Source organism: Typopeltis vanoorti, chromosome 16 (assembly GCF_054136105.1).
Source record: "Typopeltis vanoorti isolate ZY-2024b chromosome 16, IOZ_Tvanoo_1.0, whole genome shotgun sequence".
Taxonomy (NCBI): domain Eukaryota; kingdom Metazoa; phylum Arthropoda; class Arachnida; order Uropygi; family Thelyphonidae; genus Typopeltis; species Typopeltis vanoorti.
Window position 1 is genome coordinate 22,744,272 of NC_143564.1, and position 20,275 is coordinate 22,764,546.

General features: G+C 36.9%; 1 protein-coding gene across 1 annotated transcript in view; it reads right to left on the minus strand.

Moving 5' to 3' along the window:
• The window catches only part of LOC150097890 (sodium/potassium-transporting ATPase subunit alpha-like), a 397,473-nt gene that overhangs the window by 295,749 nt on the left and 81,449 nt on the right, over positions 1–20,275 (minus strand). Inside the window, exon 6 of the mRNA XM_090406625.1 lies at positions 6,821–7,073. Coding sequence (XP_090262751.1) covers positions 6,821–7,073 — 253 coding nt within the window. The remainder of the gene's footprint in view (positions 1–6,820; positions 7,074–20,275) is intronic.

Below are 20,275 nucleotides of genomic sequence, written 5' to 3' on the forward strand. Positions count from 1 at the left end.
CCAGAAGGAAGATGCTCTAGAGGTCATCCAAAAATAACTTAGAGAAGAATGATGGAATCTGAAACGAAGGAGGCAAGATGGGGCGAATTGGTCAGAAGCAAGAGCAGCTGTGAGGGACAGGGGCAGATGGAAAACCAGCATTGCAGCCTTATGTGCCAGTAGGTACGGAAAAACTTGATGATGATGATGATGACACAACCTGTATTCTTCCAGTTCTCCTCATCACATTTAGAGAGTTAATGGGCCTTCCTGGAAAGTTTACCTTACTAAATTAAAAAATAAGGATGCTGCTAATTCTAGTGCACCTGATACTTTTCTACCATCTAACTTTGCCATGATTATTCTGCCATGGTAATTTTTTTTCTTTTACTTGCTACACAGTAAGAAAATTCTCTTTGACTTGCCCTAGCCTGTTCAGTTAACTTTTTTTTTTGTAATATGATTTTGCCTTCCTCACCATGGCTGTCACTCTCCTGGCCTGTTCATTATATTGTGCTTGAGTATCATCATCAGACTTCTCACAACATTGGATGTATAATTCTATTTTTATGTTTCTCCTCCTGCTTTAAAGTGATATTCATCCATTGAATTGACATGAAATTTATTCTCCTAACTGTGGAGAAGAAGTCAGATATTGCTTCCTTCAAACACCCTTTGACCACTTTCCATACACTGCTGATGCCTTTGCCATACAGTTTCTCACACAAAGGCAATGCTTTAAACCACCATCCCATTTTATTATAATTATCTATCTTATATTTTCATATATATCCCCACTTAGTCAAAAGCTTTCACACACATTATAAACCATAACAGACAAGAAATTATTGAACATAGAGGCTTCACAGAACATATCTTACTCGAACATAGAGGCTTCTGACATCACATCACATCAATTGCTTCCATATCCCATAATGCATATCATGCTTCCTTTTAGACAGTATATTGCTATGCATTATGGAAAAGATCAAATGCACAGACTTTTTTTTTTTTTATGATAATCTCATAAGCAAGAGTTTGGGTGACCTGGAGTACACTGGTACCATGGATAGGTAAGAAGGAACTTGTTCAGATATAGTTTGAAGAGCTGTGGATTGTATTTAATGGGAAACATCTAAGATGGGAGACTGTCAGGAAGGAAGTCGACAATTTACATGCTGTGTGAAAGATAACAATTCAACAATGGGAAAAAATATATATATTAGCTTATGCAGATGATGTAGTAGGCACCCAGAGGGACAATTCTTTACATAAATATAAGCTTTGCTTATCTCTTTATATTGACATACATCTTTTTAAGTATTTTGAAAAAAAAAAAGATCCAAGTCAGCAAACTAACTGCCAGTGCTAACATGACAAAATTAAAAGTTTTTTGGAAGACAGTATCTCGGAGGCATTTCCTTTTGATTAACCTCTAAGAGAGAACGTCTCATCAAACATGGAATTCCCTTTCCCACCTATCCAATACTACTAGTTGAAGAACTTATATACAAAAGTATCATGTATAAGTTCTTAGAAGACTGGAAGATCAGCTACTTCCCCTTTTCTTTTAAAGACACAGTACTTAAAACTGTCATTTTCCTTGCTCAACTGTACATAATAAATATTACAGATATTACAGAAATTAAAAGAAAACAATTATAAAATAAACATTTGCAATTTTTTTGGGTCAGTGAGTACAAAGAAGAAGTACAAAGGAAAAATGAAAAATTTCTTCAACTGTCAAAGAAGCATGGATTCTTAGGACTTCCAGTATTAAAATTCTGCTACTCAAGTATTACAGCTTCAAAAATCCATAAGATATTATAGATCAATACCACATGTGCAGACCTTCTCTCATACATCTGTGGTTTTCATCTCCCACTATTTGGAATAAACATTTACAATGGCCCAAAGCTAAGATTGATTAAAATCAAAATAATTCTAAAAATGGATGCAAACTTGCATAAAAAACTTGATTACTGTAGAATTTTTGCCTAAATATCATAAGCATTGTCAGTACTGGATTGCAGAATAGTAATTAAACAATAACAGATAATTCTTAAAAGCCCCACCTGAGTAGCTAATGTCATAAAAGTCAATAATTTTCAATTTATTAAAAAAATTATATAAATATATAAAGTTAGGAAAGATTAGCAGAATTGAAAAATACTATCTCCCACAGAGGGGATCAATGTAGACCATTGGATCTGATTGACAGACATTCTGATGAAGAAATTATGAAGAAATACAAACTCGCTGCTACCTATAAACCAATCAACCAGAACCATAATTTGCTACCTTCTCCAAAAGACAAACTCTCATCAATGATGCTACCTGGCATATTTCCATGTTCTTGTAAGATGTTGTACTATGGACAAACAAGAAAATCAATAAGTAAGTGCATCTCTGAACATCAAGACCACTCCATCTGATCAAACTGCACAAATATGGCTTCGCTCAACATGGAGTTGAAAACCTTAACCATAGGACCCAATGGAAAAACACCAAGCTGCTACATAGATCCTTATATAAACATGAACATTTATATAAAGAAAGTGCTGAAGCCTTACATCATAAACCCAATCTTAACCGTAATGACTGTCTCATTATCCCAAAGGTCTGGGAAATTATTATCCTCAATTGTATAAAATAAATTTATCAGATATATTTTAATTTAATTTTAATCACAGTCAAATATTTTTAGTCCTCAAACATGCTACTGTATGCATAGAGGGATTCCAATGTAAGCATGCACACTGACTGTTCCTTTGAATGCAATTCCTAGTATTGTTTGTAATAACTGTACTGATGATGTCTTAAGATACCCAAGATGAAATATCTACATATTATTAAAATTTAATTATTGTGGTATACGTGTAAATTTTCAGTTATGAATACTCCATGTTTCACTATATAATACAAACTATCTTTTACTTCCTCCATAACAACTTCTTTTGTAACACTGCTTGCTTGATTTCACTGTTCATCCATTTACTACTCTATTCATTCATTTAACTGTTGGTATGCATTGCTTGTGTTAGATCTTGCCTTATCATTTCCCATGCACTCTCATCATCTTTTCTACACAATTCATTAACTCAATGTATTAATGCTAGTAGACTACGGAGCTTCTTATAATCACCCACCTTATAGTTCCACACATAGACCTTCTTGGTAACAACATTTTCCTGTTAGACTACCTTCCAAACCAATACCTCATGATCACTTTCACCAACAAGTGACAGTGTTAATACCTCATTCACAGCCACATCTTCTGAGGATATCACCAAATATAACATGATAAACCTAATGTTGCTTCCATCACATGCTGCTTTATAGAGTTGGCCTGCAGAAACTCAATAAATGCACTTTCCTTTTTTTTACAACCACTATTTTTTCTTTCCAATCCATATTCCTACAGTTAAGATCTCCCATTAGGATCATTTTCCTTTTACTTGCCCAATGAATTTGTCTAAACATTTCATAATCAGTGCTCTCCACATTCCCTAGCTATAACAACATCCTTTTGTTATAGCTAGTTGAGATCAATACTATTCAATTGATCTCAACTTCACACCAAAAATCTTCATACACACTACCATTTTCTACTTCCACTCTTGAAGGACACAATTCCTCTGTTATCATTAACAATACTCCCCTTCCTCTCTTCACTTTCCTATCCTTTTGGGAAAATTCTATATTCTACTATTTCATGGACAGTACTGCATATCATCCTCAGTCAACCAAGTTTCACTTATGCCAATTATCTTTGGGTGTATTGATTCAGTCCATGCTACCAACTCAGCTCCTTTATTTTTGATACTCTGTATATTAGTATAAGCGTGTAACAATTCTCCACCCATTGAGGCCATTCCATCAATACAATCACTCTCATTTCTCTGCTATACTGCACTTCTTTCTATATCCTGACTATCCTCGTTTCCTAGATCCTGACTGTGATTTTCATTCACATTTTTATCATCCCCATCATTTTGCACTGCATCACTCTGCCCTGTATATTCACTTCCTCACCTTTATATTCATCCTTTCCTGTCCTACAACCTGCTTCTCAACCTCTCTGTGACTCTTAGTGGTACTACAAGTGCTTCAAACGACTGGCGCCAAACCCACTCAAATATATTCCATCATCATTTGAATCATTCAAATTTCTTTTTGAATTCATTTCATACATTCACAAACTAAACACCCTCTCTGCCTGACATAATTCAGCCATCTTGTTATTCAGTATCATTGTTCTCCTTCTCAGCTCACTACTGTCATATCTGGGCAACAAACTAATCACTTTCCCAATGACATTATTATCCTTAACCTCCTGCAATAACTTCAAATCCCTTTCCACATTCTTTGTTTCACTGTCCAAGTCATTTGTGCCTGACACTAAATCTGATGCCTGTTCATTCCTTCTATGCAAAGCATCTGATATTCATTTTATTGTATCACCTGGAAAACATCTTATGCACTTATTTTTTATGACACCTTTAATAATTGAACCTCCATATAAAGAAACCCTATCATCTTTAGATACTTGCTTCTTCCTATTCACCTCCTTGTCATTTACATCCATCATTCTCTTCTTTAAACATTCAATTTCCTCCTCCATATGTTCAACCTGACTCTAGATTTTCATTAACTCTTGCATATGCTCTTCCATGTCATTTCTATTATTGCCGTTGCAAACACTTCCATCCATTTTCTGATTATTCCTGGTAACATCCACCATTCTCATATTTGGAATGTCCTAACCTTTCATTGCACTTCTCACACTATAATATGTTCCTTTTTATCATTTAATCTAAGATTCTATAAATCTTAACGTTTTTGGGCAACCATTGTCACATCCACTATATCCATTGCAAAAATTCCAGGGAAAAACTCGTTCTTCAAGTTGAGACGTTGCGCATTGCTGGAGTTTGCTTCATTACTGCCACTGCCTCCATTTTTGTAACATTAACTACCATTTTCATGTTAATTAAGATAACAACTGAAGCTAACACTTTTAGACCCACAATACCACTGTATAGTGATTATATCCAGCCTGGCTATCACAGAAAAGCACTATTATACAAATCTTCATGCTATAATTAAGAGAAAAAAGAAAAAAAAAACATACACACTTTTCGTAACACCATTCAAATACACCACTAATTTTCCTCATGGCATCTGCATCCTATACTATATGAATAATCAAATATTTAGTTATACGAAAAGTAGAGAGAGGACACGGGAACATTCATAGAAGTTAATTTTTGTGTAGAATTAAGAAAGGGATGAGTGCTAGATAATTCTTTCACAGAGCAGTGAGTGAGTGAGTGAGTGAAACAGTTTGCATGATGAAATAGTGAGCACATCCAGATGAGTTGAGGAGAAGGTAACAGACAGCTGGTGTGGGTGATCTATGGCCTCCCTCAATGGGTCCGTAACTCCCTAGAGGTCTCAGATAATAATTATTATTATCATCATCAAAACACATGGAGTCAGAATCACTGTAGGTGGTCCTCTCTGTCAAACCAATATGGCTCATCAAACCATATCCTCCAAGTTTTCTGCAATTTCTACACTCCATATGCCCTCAGGCAATGCATTCTACTAAACTGCCATTCTCCAAGCAACAAACTTGTTCCTCAATCTCCTGATGCATACCCTCCTTATACAACTTCTAGGAATGGCTGGCCTTTTTGTCTATCCCTGTCTTTCTTTACTATGTGAAAAATCTGTTCTGCACTTATCTGGTACAAATCCTGCACCATCTCAATCATTATATCACATTGCTTCCTCTTCTCATCGACCAGGCTCTGCAAACAGCACTCTTTAAATAAGTTCTCATCCACAACATTCTAGAGCCCCAACACTACCTTATTTTAATGCGATAAAATGGAGAGAAACAAGTTATTGAAAAAATAATTAATTTATTATGTATAAATTTTACATTTTTTAAAAGAAGGCTTAAACTTAAAAATAATCATATAAATTGCATAGAAGACAGTGTGATCTCTCAATTAAATAGCCTTCAAGTAACCGAGCTTTCACTTAACCAATCCTTACATAAGTTAGTACATCATTAATTCCCAAGTGAATGCTGATTGGTAAATGAATGATCACAACCTGAGAATATTCCACTTATGCAAGTAATAATTGGTAATAATAATAATAGATCACCCCCACCTTACCTGCTATCAAAACATCATGCAGCCATGATGATCTTTACTTTTTTTTGCAATTTAGAAAAGAGCATGTTTTGCATAACAATATTATTCACATATATATGTGGATATGAGGAGTGGTGTATTTCAGAAATAGACATGAAATTAAGACAATCTTTTTTTATTAAGGTAAACTAATACTACTTTTTCTTTTAATATCTTAACTGGAAAAGTTGTGAGTAAATAGGCAGCTCTGTAAAAGAGATTTATGATTATTTTCTAATTATTATTATTATTTAACACCTCCAGGGAGTCCATAGACTCATTGAAGGAGGGCACCTGCTCTACAGCTCTCTCCACCACTCAATCCACCAACACCATCTACCACTGACCACCACCACTAGTTTTTCCACAGACAATCACAAACATCCATGCCCATGGCGGGATTCAAACCCGCAGCCTTTTGGCTGGAGAGCAGATATGTTAACCACTGGGCTAGCCAGGCCGGCAAGTAATTAAGTAGAGAAATATCTAATACAGCATTTAATTTATTTTGAAGATCAGCTACAGATTAAACTTAAACAGAGTCTATAAATATAGTTTTTACCTACTCTTAGAAAATTAAAATTCAATCTGAATTTCTTCTATTCTACATAGAGGGAAAAAATTACACATACCTTCTACACAATTTGTAGAAAAGAAGGCTACATTTCTTGTTTCTAAAGGATTTTCATTGGTCATGTCTGCAGATCGAGACTGTGGTTCTGATTCCCCTGTCAAAGAAGAATTGTCTACTTTAAAACCCTGTGCTAAAGTCACTCTAATATCTGCTGGAATACGATCACCACCTTTGACTTCTACAATATCTCCTGCAACAACACCTTCAGCAGGAATGGTGAGTTTCTGTCCTTCACGAATAACTGTAGCATACTGCAATTAAAATAATTTCATAAAATATGCTCAAGAAACAGAAAATCATGGAGTTCAAAATGCTATTCTTAATTGTGCATTCAGATATTATCTAAACTTGAGAAGGCATAATGACTTATTTAATCCCAAGATAAACATATATTGTCTGATTTTATTCTAATATATTACTAATAAAATGTAGTGTAATTAAAATATCTTCACTATGTTAACTGTTAATTTAACCAATAACATTTGAGTATAATAATGATTATTATATTCTTTATTCTTAGTGAGTCTTTTAAATTATTAAAAGACTCACTAAATTGATAAAAGTCACATCTCATAAATACAAGGTTTTTCAATGTAGATCTATCTAATAAACTCTTTACCATGTCTAGAGTAGCTCTGTTTTTCTTGAAAGTTGCATATTTTCAACGTGTAAACGAATGATAAATTAATAAAATACTTATATTTCAAAAGTAACACATACGTATACATTTAAAAACTTTGAACATTAAAATGTTTATTAAAATTTTAATATTAAAATTAAAGTTAAAAAATTTAATTAATTTAATTAATTAAATTTTTTAAAATTAAAAATTAATATTAAAATATTAAAACTAAATTAAAAACTATAAACTGATATAGTGTGCAAAGATTACTTTTAAGTAATATACTTTCACAATTTAAGAGATAAAAAGTTGCTATTTTTTGCTTTATTTTGCATTTGTTGTTTGCTTCTTTTTTGATGATGTCCTACTGTGCATTAATCAGCAATGTTGATGATTTACACTAAGACAGTGGTTTCAACCTTTTTTATCTTATGCCACACTAAAATTAATTACTAAAATTCTATGGCACACCATTCAAGTATTAAGAAATATATCAACTGTTTCAAAGATTATTATTATTATTATTACGTAACACCTATATCACGGTATCTGCGAATCCCTACTCAGATACGGAATAACAGTCTATGCAAATACATCAAACAGCCACCTAACAAAATTAGAAACATTACACAGGAACATCGTGTCAACAGTCATCTGGACACCTTACACGCAACAACCAATATCAGACAAGCACATGGCATTACACAGAATTCTGAGCATTAAAAACCTGAAACACTACATGATATTAACAAGGAATTACTTCAACATCACCTATCGAAATAACAGAGACACATATCGTATAACACGACCTATAACAACTCTCTACATCCCCACATCCTTCAACAACTCATACGGTTCTTTTGTGAGATCACATCAGATACCGACGCAACTCAACAACCTACCAAGAAAGTTAAAACACGTAGATAACTACAGAACATTAAAAAACTAACTCTGGAAAATATACCAATAAAGTTAAGAACACTAATATACACATCACAAATCACTAGCATCCAATGCCTACATCCCATACATAAACAATAGCAGCAACACAAATAGTGAAGGCTAAATCCCACTATCTTCATAAAAGCTAACCTAAGCTTCGAAGTAGGTGGATTAACTTGCCTCACTCATCTACAAGTAATCCTTATAAGCAAATGCAGAAATTTGTATGTATAATCACTCTTTCTCAAACTTTAAAAAAAAATTATACAAAAAATTCTGTTTAATCTTCATTGTTAATATTAGAAGATCATGTGTTGTAAATACATAATATAAAGGCAAAAAAGTATTATTAAAAATTTTAATTGAAATCCAAACTAGGAATTGCAGCATTTAGTGCTGAACTCTGTAAAATTATAAGGTGCAATGTCACACAAGATGTTTATTGTATGTATAAATATTTTAGCAATAAAAAAAAAAAATAATTATTATTATTATTATCTGAGACCTCCAGGGAGTCAAGGACTCATCGAGGGAGGCTGTAAATTACCCCCCCCCCAAAAAAAAAAAAACCTCCAAGGAGTCCAAAGACTCATCAAAGGAGGGCACCTACTCTACAACTCTCCATCTCCACCAATCACAACTACCTTCATCATATACACCAATGCCATATACCGCCGATCATCACCACTATTATTTTCAAAGACAATCACAAACACCCATGCCCATGGCAGGATTCAAACCCATAGCCTTTTAGGTGGAGAGTGGATAAGCTAACCACTCGGCCAACCAAGCCGAAAAATTTCCTCTAATCACCTACTAAATTTGAAAGCAAGTCTTCCTTTGTGCGTTCAAGCATCATGGTGTGCAAACGCCGCATCCACTGAGCTACACAGGCTCCTGTTGCAACCCTCTTTATGAACCAACTGTCTTTTTGAAACAACTCTTTGAAACCCCAATTATTTGTGACACCTTGTAATGAAATACAAAAGAATAATCAAAGTTATTTATGACAGTAATTATTTATTAATTTTTTTATAATATACATACATGTAACATAAATGTATTTTTTTAATCAGTGAGACACCTGAGCTTGGCATTGTTTCATTATGCCTTGGGTTCTCACATAAGTTGGAGTGTTTTGACTGCAGATGTCTTTTCATTTTACTAGGAATCATTGCTTGATTTGCCAATTTTTCGCCACATACAACATGGGACATGGTGGATTATCTTCACTTGAAATAAAGTCTAACAATAAATAATATCCATTGTATTGGTGGACAATGATTTCCGATGTACTAACATCATTTACTACTTCTCTGTCATCTAATTGTCGTTTTTAATTAGAAACTCGTCCATCTTGAATGTATCCTTATAAAAAAAACAACCAAAGTTGAAAAAAAAATTAATAAATTAACTCTTACCAGTTTAAAGAAAATATGGGTATCATTTGAAATTACTGGTCTCTTAACATTTTAAAAGTGCAGCACTCATAGCTTTCACTAAAATTCAACACCGATGAAACATATATTACAGAAATGAAACTGATTTAGCTGTGTAGGCAAGAAAAATGCTCAAAGATTTCAGTTGGTCACTGATTGCTGGCCTGGTTGGCCGAGTGGTTAGCATATCCACTCTCCAGCCAAAAAGGCCGCGGGTTCAAATCTCGCCATGGGCATGGATGTTTGTGATTATCTGTGAAAATATTAGTGGTGGTGGTGGTGGGCAGTAGATGGCGGTGGTATAGATGATGATGTTAATTGCGGTTTTGTAGTAGTTGGTGGATTGAATGGTGGAGACAGATAGTCGTGGAGTAGGTGCCCTCCCTTGATGAGTCCTTGGGCTCACTGGAAGTGTCATGTAATAATAATAATAATTAAACCTGTCTCGTCTTTATACAGTGCCGATGCTACGGTGTAAGCACAGCATGTGCTATAATTGTCACACAGCTGGAGGAATCCATAAACACATACAACGATGAATATCTATAAAAACCAGTATAATAAATCTATATTATACCAATATAATCATAAATTTTATTCACTCTTATCAATTCTGTTCAATGTAATATAGACATTATGACTCCTCATGTAAAATGCATAAAAAAGCTTTTTTCACATCAATTTTTATTCCTTTACATCAAAATCTTGCGCACACCTGTGAACCTTTCGTGGCACACCGGTTGAAAATCGCTGTACTAAGATATTATTCACTCCATGAAGGTCAAATATAATAATGATAGTACATCCCAAGATCAAAATATATTGTATTACAAAGTATACTGCATCTGGGATCATATAGTCTTCTAAGAATATAAGCAGTTTTCATTATCATTTTCAGATGTCAAAGCATAAAGTAAAATAATAAAATAACTATGTGCTAATTCTGCCCTGGCAGTTCGATCAGACACATCTCAACTTTCCAATCAGCAGGCTGTGTGTTCAAATCCCACTGTTGCATGGATATCTGAATGTCTTTAGTAGTGGTTGATTTTCATCACTAGCAGGAGATCTGAAATGGCGTGCAGAATGTACTGATTTCTAGAGGAGGGTTCCAGATTTTCTAACACTTAATCTGCCCAGAGTACTTGAAGGTTCACAACATTGTTTTTAGGATTGACATAAAAAAAAAAAAAAAGGTCAAATATGGTGCTCATAAAGCGTATTCAAAGTAAAAAAAAAAAAAAATATATATATATATATATATATATTGCAGAGTGAGTGATAAATGAATTAATGCTGAATGTGTTTATGGAAAGGAAGAATGTGCATTGTGAAGTGTAGAGAATTTGGACACCTACAATGAGTCTTCCGGAAACTCAAAAATAATACTCTTCAAGGATATTGCTCTCCCCATACACAACTTGCTGATACCTATCAGATAGCAATCTCCAATCCAATGTACTAATCTAATATCCAACGGAATCCACTCTAGCTTGACTATCAAAATTATCATGTGGTAATCTAACAGAAGTCTTTGCAAAATTTAAGTAAACTACTGTGTATCCTTCTCCTCTGTCCAATGAAGGTGTCATCTCATTGTAATAAGTAAGCAGATTACTGAAGTATGATCTCCCTTTAGCAAATCCATGCTGTCCATCAAAGATAATACCATTGTTGTCAACCAAATTCTGGATCCTGGTTCTCACCAGACTCTCCAACACTTTAACTACAACATCTGACACACAGATAGACCTATAATTTGATGCTCGTGTTCTATCGCCTGCCTTATTAAGTGCCACAATCTTGCCCTCCATCCACTCCTTTGGAACTCTACCCAGTGCAAGATTCATATTAAACAAATATTTCAAGGCAGATGCCAACTCCCAGCACATTCCTTCAAAATATGTGGTGATATATTATCAAGTCCCACAGCCTTATTAACATCAAGTTTGCTCAATTCCAGCGCCAGCCTGGTTGGCCGAGTGGTAAGTATATCCGCTTTCCAGCCAAAAGGCTGCGGGTTTGAATCCTGCCATGGGCATGGATGTTTGTGATTGTCTGTGAAAATACTAGTGGTGGTGGGCAGTAGATGGCCTTGGTGTAGTGGATGGATCGAGTGGTGGAGAGTTTGTAGAGTAGGTGCTCTCCCTTGATGTCTTTGGACTCCCTGGAGGTGTCATGTAATAGTAATACCCAATATACCTCTTGCTTTCTTACAGTTAGTCTCTCCTCCTCATCATCAACTGCTCTCAAACTCTTCACGATGCCACATTAACAAGAATGAAGATTATATTATTATATTATATATCATATTGTAGAAGATTATATCACAAGATTATATTTATTTAAAAATTCTCACTATTTTTTCTGAGGTGCCCCAGACAAAGAGCAATAGCATGACTAAAATCCGTATGCTATGCTGAGAGAAATGTGAGATGGCAGAAAGAATTACCAGAGGGATTACTAATAATTTTATTACAGCTGATAAGGATGATGCTACTGTGGTCCTCAATACTAGTGAAATCAGAAGAATGAATGCATTATTCAGAGACCCCACACACTCACTATTTACACTCCTCTAGATTTTGACCCCACTAATTCCAGAAAAAAAACACATTAAAAAGACTACTTGCAAATGTCATCTCTTAATCCCCTGAATTAGTTAAGCTCAAATAGTTTAGTCGCACAACCCCCCAACTCCAATATACAGTTTACCTAAAACTGTATGTCCTATAGCAGATGCAATGGGCTCCTCCTCTTCCTCCTTTAAACTATCCAAACAGTGAAATATTATTATCATTATTATCATTTCGTGACACCTCCAAGGAGTCCAAAGACTCATCAAGGAGAGTACCTACTCTACAACTCTTCATCTCCATCATCTACAACAATGCCATTTACTGCTCACCACTTTTTGTCTGTAAATTGTGTGTCCTAAAGGCTGATTTGTCTGTGAGCAGGATGAAAAACCCATGTTTCTGGGAGAAAAAACCCTGCTACCTCTGTATGAGATTGGCTAACTCACCTTCAATTGAAAAAACCGATATAAAGATTCCTCCCATCGAGCGAGAATTGAACTAAGGACATTTCAAATTGAAGGGCACAACATACCGTTGTTCTTTCAATTACACTAAGGAGGCACTTAAATATTAAAAACAAACAGACATCAAGTCTTTATTCCAAGATTTAATTTTATGTAGGACTGTTATCATGGTCATTCTCGTAGAAAGGCTTATACATGATTATTAATTAACTTAAGGAATTCACAACGTACACTAGAATATAAATTAAATTAAACTTTAATATATATTTCCAATATTTCAGCAACGTCACGTCCATCTTCAAAGGAACTCAAAATAAAGACACGTGCACACAGGCACTTCTTCTTCTTCTTCTTCTTCTTCTGCAGCTTCTCCCACTTAAGTGGGGTCACTGTTTCTTATGAGTCTCCTCCACACCTTCCTGTCTTGGGCTGTCACCACATCTGCTGGTGCCCCTAGCGAGCTATGTAGGTATTCTTGGCCGTTGGGCTGAAGGTCTCCTGATGTATGTCTCCCAAATTTGGGGCAGTCTCATGCAACCAAATTTGTTGAGGTTTGGACTGTTTCTTAGGGCTGAGGCTGATTCCATGAGAAGTCTTTCAAATTTGAACTTGTTACGGTGTATTATTGTAGCTTTCTTCCACTGTATTCTGTGACGTGTATCCAGAGCATGGTCCACAAGACCAGATTGGCTATACTGGTGAAAATGGATGTAGTCCTTGTGTTCTGAAATTCTGATATTCGCTGTCTGATATTCAACAATCCCCCTTCCCCACAACAATATGGAGTTATTAAGACACTACATAACAGGGCTAAACTAATCTGTTCAAATGACAATGCCCTAACAACTGAACTAAATCACATCCTCAACACTTTCTCAGCCAATGGCTCCCCCCCCCCAAATATTGAAACCAGTAAACCACAACCCCCCCCACTTCACAACAAGGATTACTCTAAATCCCTTACCGAATAGGCAGGACAGCGAATATCAGAATTTCAAGGACTACATCCGTTTTCACCAGTATAGCCAATCTGGTCTTGAGGACCATGCTCTGGATACATGCCACAGAATACAGTGGAAGAAAGCTACAATAATACACCGTAACAAGTTCAAATTTGAAAGACTTTTCATGGAATCAGCCTCAGCCCTAAGAAACAGTCCAAACCTCAACAAATTTGGTTGCATGAGACTGTCCCAAATTTGGGAGACATACATCAGGAGACATTCAGCCCAGCGGCCAAGAATACCTACATAGCCCGCTAGGGGCACCATCAGGACTTTTAGGAGAAACAATAGCTTCCTCGCTTCATCCTCATTTACTGTGTGTAGTGCCTGCGTGCACGTGTCTTTATTTTGAGTTCCTTAGAAGATGGCAACATGACATTGCCAAAATATTGGAAATATATATTAAAGTTTAATTTAATTTATGTTCTAGTGTACGTTGTGAATTCCTTAAGTTAATTAATAAGCATGTTATCATGGTTAGTTTTGACATCACTTCTTTATTCACCAATATCTTTCTTTCTGACACTTTCCTTTACTTGAAAGTATCCCCCATTCCCTCAACATCACTAACTTCTTCAATTTTGCCATCAAAACTAGCTATTTTACTCAGAAAGACACCTACATAAACAGATAGAGGGCTATGGGCTCCTCCCTCTCTGCTTCCCTTGTCTATTTCTGTGTAGAGCATTTTAAAAAATGTGCTCTTGATACTGTTGGTCTCAAATCTTCTATCTGGCTGAGAAACGCTGATGATGTGTTTTTCAATTGGCTAGCACGTGCACGCACACACGCACGCACACACACACACACACACACACACATTCTTTCTTTCTTCTTCCACCTCAACAGCTTGCACCCCAGAATCCAGTTGGCTAGAGAAAAGAAAATAGCAATAGGCTATCTTTTCTAGACACTCTAATCACACATCTTATCAATGCTACTCTGTCTATCTCGTTTTACGGAAAGCAGGCACATAATTATGAGAGGATATTATCTAAGAGGTTAAATGCAATCCCAAACTGTTCTTTAACTTTGTGGTGAGTAAAAGAAATAATGACTATAGAAAGATAACTTTGATGACTGGTGACCATAGCAAGATGACAGAAGCAGAAGAAATAGTTGAATTCCTCATTGAACACTTTGCAAGGGTCTATCCAGGTATACCAATGTGAGGAAAAGAGATTGATGAACTGAAAGTACTTAGGATATTGCAGAACCTCAATTCATATAGAGTCATGGAATATTAGCCTACATATTAGAACAATGTACCAAGGAAATAGCATCGTCTCTAACTAAGATATGTAAGTCCTGGCTTTAGTAAAAGTCCAAGGGAGTGAAAGAAGGGCAAAATAGTTCTGCTGCATAAAAGAAACTCTGGGATAGAGGTAATGAATTACAGACCAACCAGTATTTTGTAAGCAATAGAAAAGGCATTAGAAAAGTTGTTCAAAGGCAAAATTCAGAAATGGGTGGATAAGATGAGGTACAGCATGGCTATGTGAAGGGCAGGTCAGTATTATTAATAAAAGTGTGTAATTTATTAACTTCTTTTCATAACTGTGACAGTTAAGCTGGATAAAGGGAATGGCTATACAATGATACTGCTGTATTTGGAGATGGACATGAAGCTGATGATGAGGATATAATTATTATTAATATTATTCAGGCCTCCATGAGAGTCAAAAGACTCATCATGGGAGGTCCCTCCAAGGAAACACAAAGTCCATCATATTACTACTTAAATGCATTGACTGTTCTCGCTCCCACCATTCTATCAGGAAACGCATTCCATGGTTCAACCACCCTCCATGAAAAAAAAACCACTCCTCATCCTCTTGCTCACAGTTTCCTTTCGTAACCTCCAGGGATGGCCTCTTGTCATCACTCCTTCCTGCTGTTCAACGAAGCGAAAGAACTCCCCAGTGTCAACCCTGTAACCACCTCTCAACAGTTTAAAAGACTCAATCATATCACCTCTCCTTCTTCTATCCACCAAACTCTGCAGTCCACATTCCCTCAGCTGATGCTCATAACTATCCTTGTACAGTCCTGAAACTATCTTTGTCATTTGTCTTTGTATCCTTTCCACAGTTAATTTATCCCCTTCAAATTCTAGGGACCAAATCTGAGCATAATAGTCTAAGTGTGGTCTGATCAGAGTCTTATACAATGGAATGATAACCCTTTTATCTCTGCAGGTCAGTGTCCTTCCATTATTGCAGAAATCCTCTGTGTTACATTCACCACCTTTGCAATATGTCCAAAGAATTTCAGGTTTCTATCAATCATCAACCCCAGATCGCTTGTCTCTCCTACTTCCTCCAGTTCAACTCCTCCAATAGAGTATGCAGCGTCCCATCAATGTGTTCCAAACCTCAAGATCTTACATTTTGCTGCATTAAACTGAAATCCCCATTCATTTGCCCATCTATCTAGTTTATTCAAATCCTTTTGCAGGGCTGCTGCTGCATCTGCACTATTACTAATAATCCTTCTGAGCTTTGCATCATCTGCAAACAACTGAATATACCCTTGCAATCCACAGACAACATCATGGATATAAAGGTAAAACAATATAAGTCCCAGTACTGAGCCCTGTGGAACACCACTCGTAACCTTCTGCCCCTTTGATATTGCTCCACCACACACAACTGTCTGATACCTATCGGACAGCCAATCCTGAATCCAGTTGACCAATCTGACATCCAGACCCATACACTGCACCTTGAATATCAGCTTATCAAGTGGCACCCTGTCAAATGCCTTTGCTAAGTCTAGGAAAATGGCAGTATATACCTTTCCCTCATCTAATGTTCTTGTAACTTTATTATAAAAGGCTAGCATATTGCTAAAACAATAGCTCCCCTTCACAAATCCATGTTGACTCTCACAGATAACATTACCATCATCTGCCCAATGCTGTATATGGTCCCTGACTACTTTCACCAAGATCTTACTAACTACCGATGACACACAAACTGGCCTATATTTAGACACTTCCAGTCTGCTACTGCCCATATGCAATAGCACTATCTTACCTTCCTTCCATTCCCTGGGCACCTTTGCCGAAGCCAGACTTTCATTGAAAAGCCAGGTTAAAGGCACTGTCTGTTCCCTAGCACATTCTCTCAAAACTCATGGTGAAATACCATCCAGTCCTACAGCTTTACTAACATCCAGAGTACTCAGTATGTGGAACACACTCTCCTCCTGTACCTCTAAACCTCGAACCAGCCCTATCCCTCTAGCATTAAAACTGACTCCTCTAGGATGAAATACTCCAATAAAGTGTTTATTGAACGATTCCACTATGACCTCTGCATTAGTCACTCTATTCCCATTTTTATCCCACAATGTCATTCTTCCACAGTCATTTCTCCTCCTCCTACTGGCCACATAACTAAAAAATGCCATAGGATTTTCCTTGGATCTAAGGGCCAATCTTTTCTCATATTCCAGTTTCACCTTCCTTACCATACTAGTCACTCTCCTGACCTGTGCTTATATTCTCCATGCATCTTCTCTTCACCTGTCTCCTTATATCTCTTCCATAGCCTCTTTTTCGCATGCAATTCCTGTTTAATGTTGTTTGTCATCCACTTTACTCCAAATTGTGTCCTCTTCTTCACTCGTGGAATACAGCTTACCATTGCTGCTAACAAATATTCCTTCACAATTTCCCAAGCACTAATGATATCCCGGCATTCCAATTCCTCCCTCCATGAAACTTCCCCAAGTTGACGTCTAAGACTATTATAATCACCTGCATTATAATTCCACATGTGTTCCCGAATCTTTGATTCTCCTGCATGTCTATTCATTTTCCAAGTCAAAACTATATGGTCACTCTCTCCAACTGGTGGGAGAGAAGTCATCTCAGTTATTATCAGCTCTTCTGATGCTATAACAAATCCAAAACTCTTGAACCTCTTGTTCCCTCTGTTACATGTTGCCTAAGACAATTGTCCCTCAAGAATTCTAGAAATTCCATTCCCTTATTGCTACATGCATCTTCCTTTCCCCAATCTATACTGCTGTAGTGAAAATCTCCCATAACAATCATTCTTCTTGCATTTGCCATGCGCAACTGTCTCACCATCTCCTGGTCCCCACCCTCTGGGCTCCTTGGTCTGTAACACCACCCCACTAAATATCCTGTCTTCCCTACCTCTACCTCACACCATATGCTTTCAAAACCATTAGTCCCACAGCCTTCCAAAGCCTCCACTCTTAGAGGACATAGGTCTTCACTTATTATTATTATTATTATTCAGGCCTCCCTGAAGTCAAAAGACTGATTGTGAGAGGTCCTTCCTAAGAACATAAAGTCTGTCAAGACTCATTGAGGGAAGGTCCCCCCCTGAAAAACACAAAGTCTATCATACCACTCCTTAAATTCATTGACCATTCTTGCCCTCACCACTCCATCAGGCAATGCATTCCATGGCTCAACCACCCTCCACGAAAAGAAACCACTCCTCACCCTCTTGCTTCCACTTTCCTTTCATAACTTCCAGGGATGGCCTCTTGTCATCACTCCTTCCTGCTGTTCAACCAAGCGAAAGAACTCCCCAGTGTCAACCCTGTAACCACCTCTCAACAGTTTAAAAGTCTCAATCATATCACCTCTCCTTCTTCTATCCACCAAACTCTGCAGTCCACATTCCCTCAGCCGATCTTCATAACTATCCTTGTACAGTCCTGAAACCATCTTTGTCATCCGTCTTTGTATCCTTTCCACAGTTAATTTATCCCTTTCAAATCCTGGGGACCAAATCTGAGAACAATAGTCCAAGTGTGGTCTGATCAGAGACTTATACAACGGAAAGATAACCCTCTTATCTCTGCAGGTCAGTGTCCTTCTCATAATTGCAGCAATCCTCTGTGTACCTTCACCAACTTTGCAATATGACCCCGAATTTCAGGTTTCTATCAATCATCAACCCCAGATCTCTTATCTCCCATACTTCCCCCAGTTTAATTCCTCCCATAGAGTATGCAGAATCCCATTGATGTGTCCCAAACTCAAACTCGTACATTTTGCTGCATTAAACTGAAATCTCCATTCATTTTCCCATCTATCTAGCTTATTCAAATCCTCTTGCAGGGCTACCACATCTGCACTATTACTAATAATCCTTCCCAGCTTCGCATCATCCACAAACAAATGAATATCACATTGCAATCCACTGGCAATGTCATTGATATAAAGGTTAAACAATATAGGTCCTAGTACTGAGCCCTGTGGAACCCCACTTGTAATCCTCTGTCTCCTTGAAATTGCTCCACCATCATATCAGACAGCCAATTCTGAATCCAGTTGACCAATCTGACATCCAGACCCATGTGCTGCAACTTAAATATCAGCTTATCATGTGGCACCCTATTAAATGCCTTTGCTAAGTCTCAGAAAATTGCAGTATATGCCTTTCCCTCATCTAATGTTCTTGTAACTTTATTATAAAAGGCTAGCATATTGCTAAAACAAGAGCGTCCTTTCACAAATCCATGTTGACTCTCAGAGATAACATTACCATCATCTGCCCAATGCTGTATATGGTCCTTGACTACTTTCTCCAAGATCTTACTAACTACCGATGACACACAGACTGGCCTATAATTAGACACTTCCAGTCTGTTACCACCCTTATGCAATGGCACTATCTTACCTTCCTTCCATTCCCTGGGCACCTTTGCCGAAGCCAGACTTTCATTGAAAAGCCAAGTTAAAGGCACTGTCAGTTCCCTAGCACATTCTCTCATAACTAGTGGTGAAATACCATCCAGTCCCAAAGCTTTACTGACATCCAGAGTACTCAGTATCTGAAACACACTCTCCTCCTGTACCTCTAAACCTCGAACCATCCCTATCCCTCTAGCATTAAATCTGACTCCTCTAGGATGAAATACTCCAATAAAGTGTTCATTGAACAATTCCACTATGTCCTCTGCATCAGTCACTCTATTCCCATTTTTATGCAATATCATTCTTCCACAATAATTACTCCTCCTACTGGCCACATAGCTAAAAAATTCCCTAGGATTTTCTTTGGATCTTAGGGCCAATCTCCTCTCATATTCCAGTTTCGCTTTCCTTACCACACTAGTCAATCTTCTGGCCTGTGTCTTATATTCTTCATGCATCCTCTCTTCACCTGTATCCTTATATCTCCTCCATAGCCTCTTTTACACATACAATTCCTGTTTAATATTGTTTGTCATCCACTTTACTCCAAACTGTTCATGTTCTTCACTCGTGGTATACAACTTACCATTGCTACAAACAAATATTCTTTCACAATTTTCCACGCACTTATGATATCCCCGCCTTCCAATTCCTCCCTTCATGAAACTTCCCGAAGTTGACATCTAAGACTATTATAATCACCTGCATTATAATTCC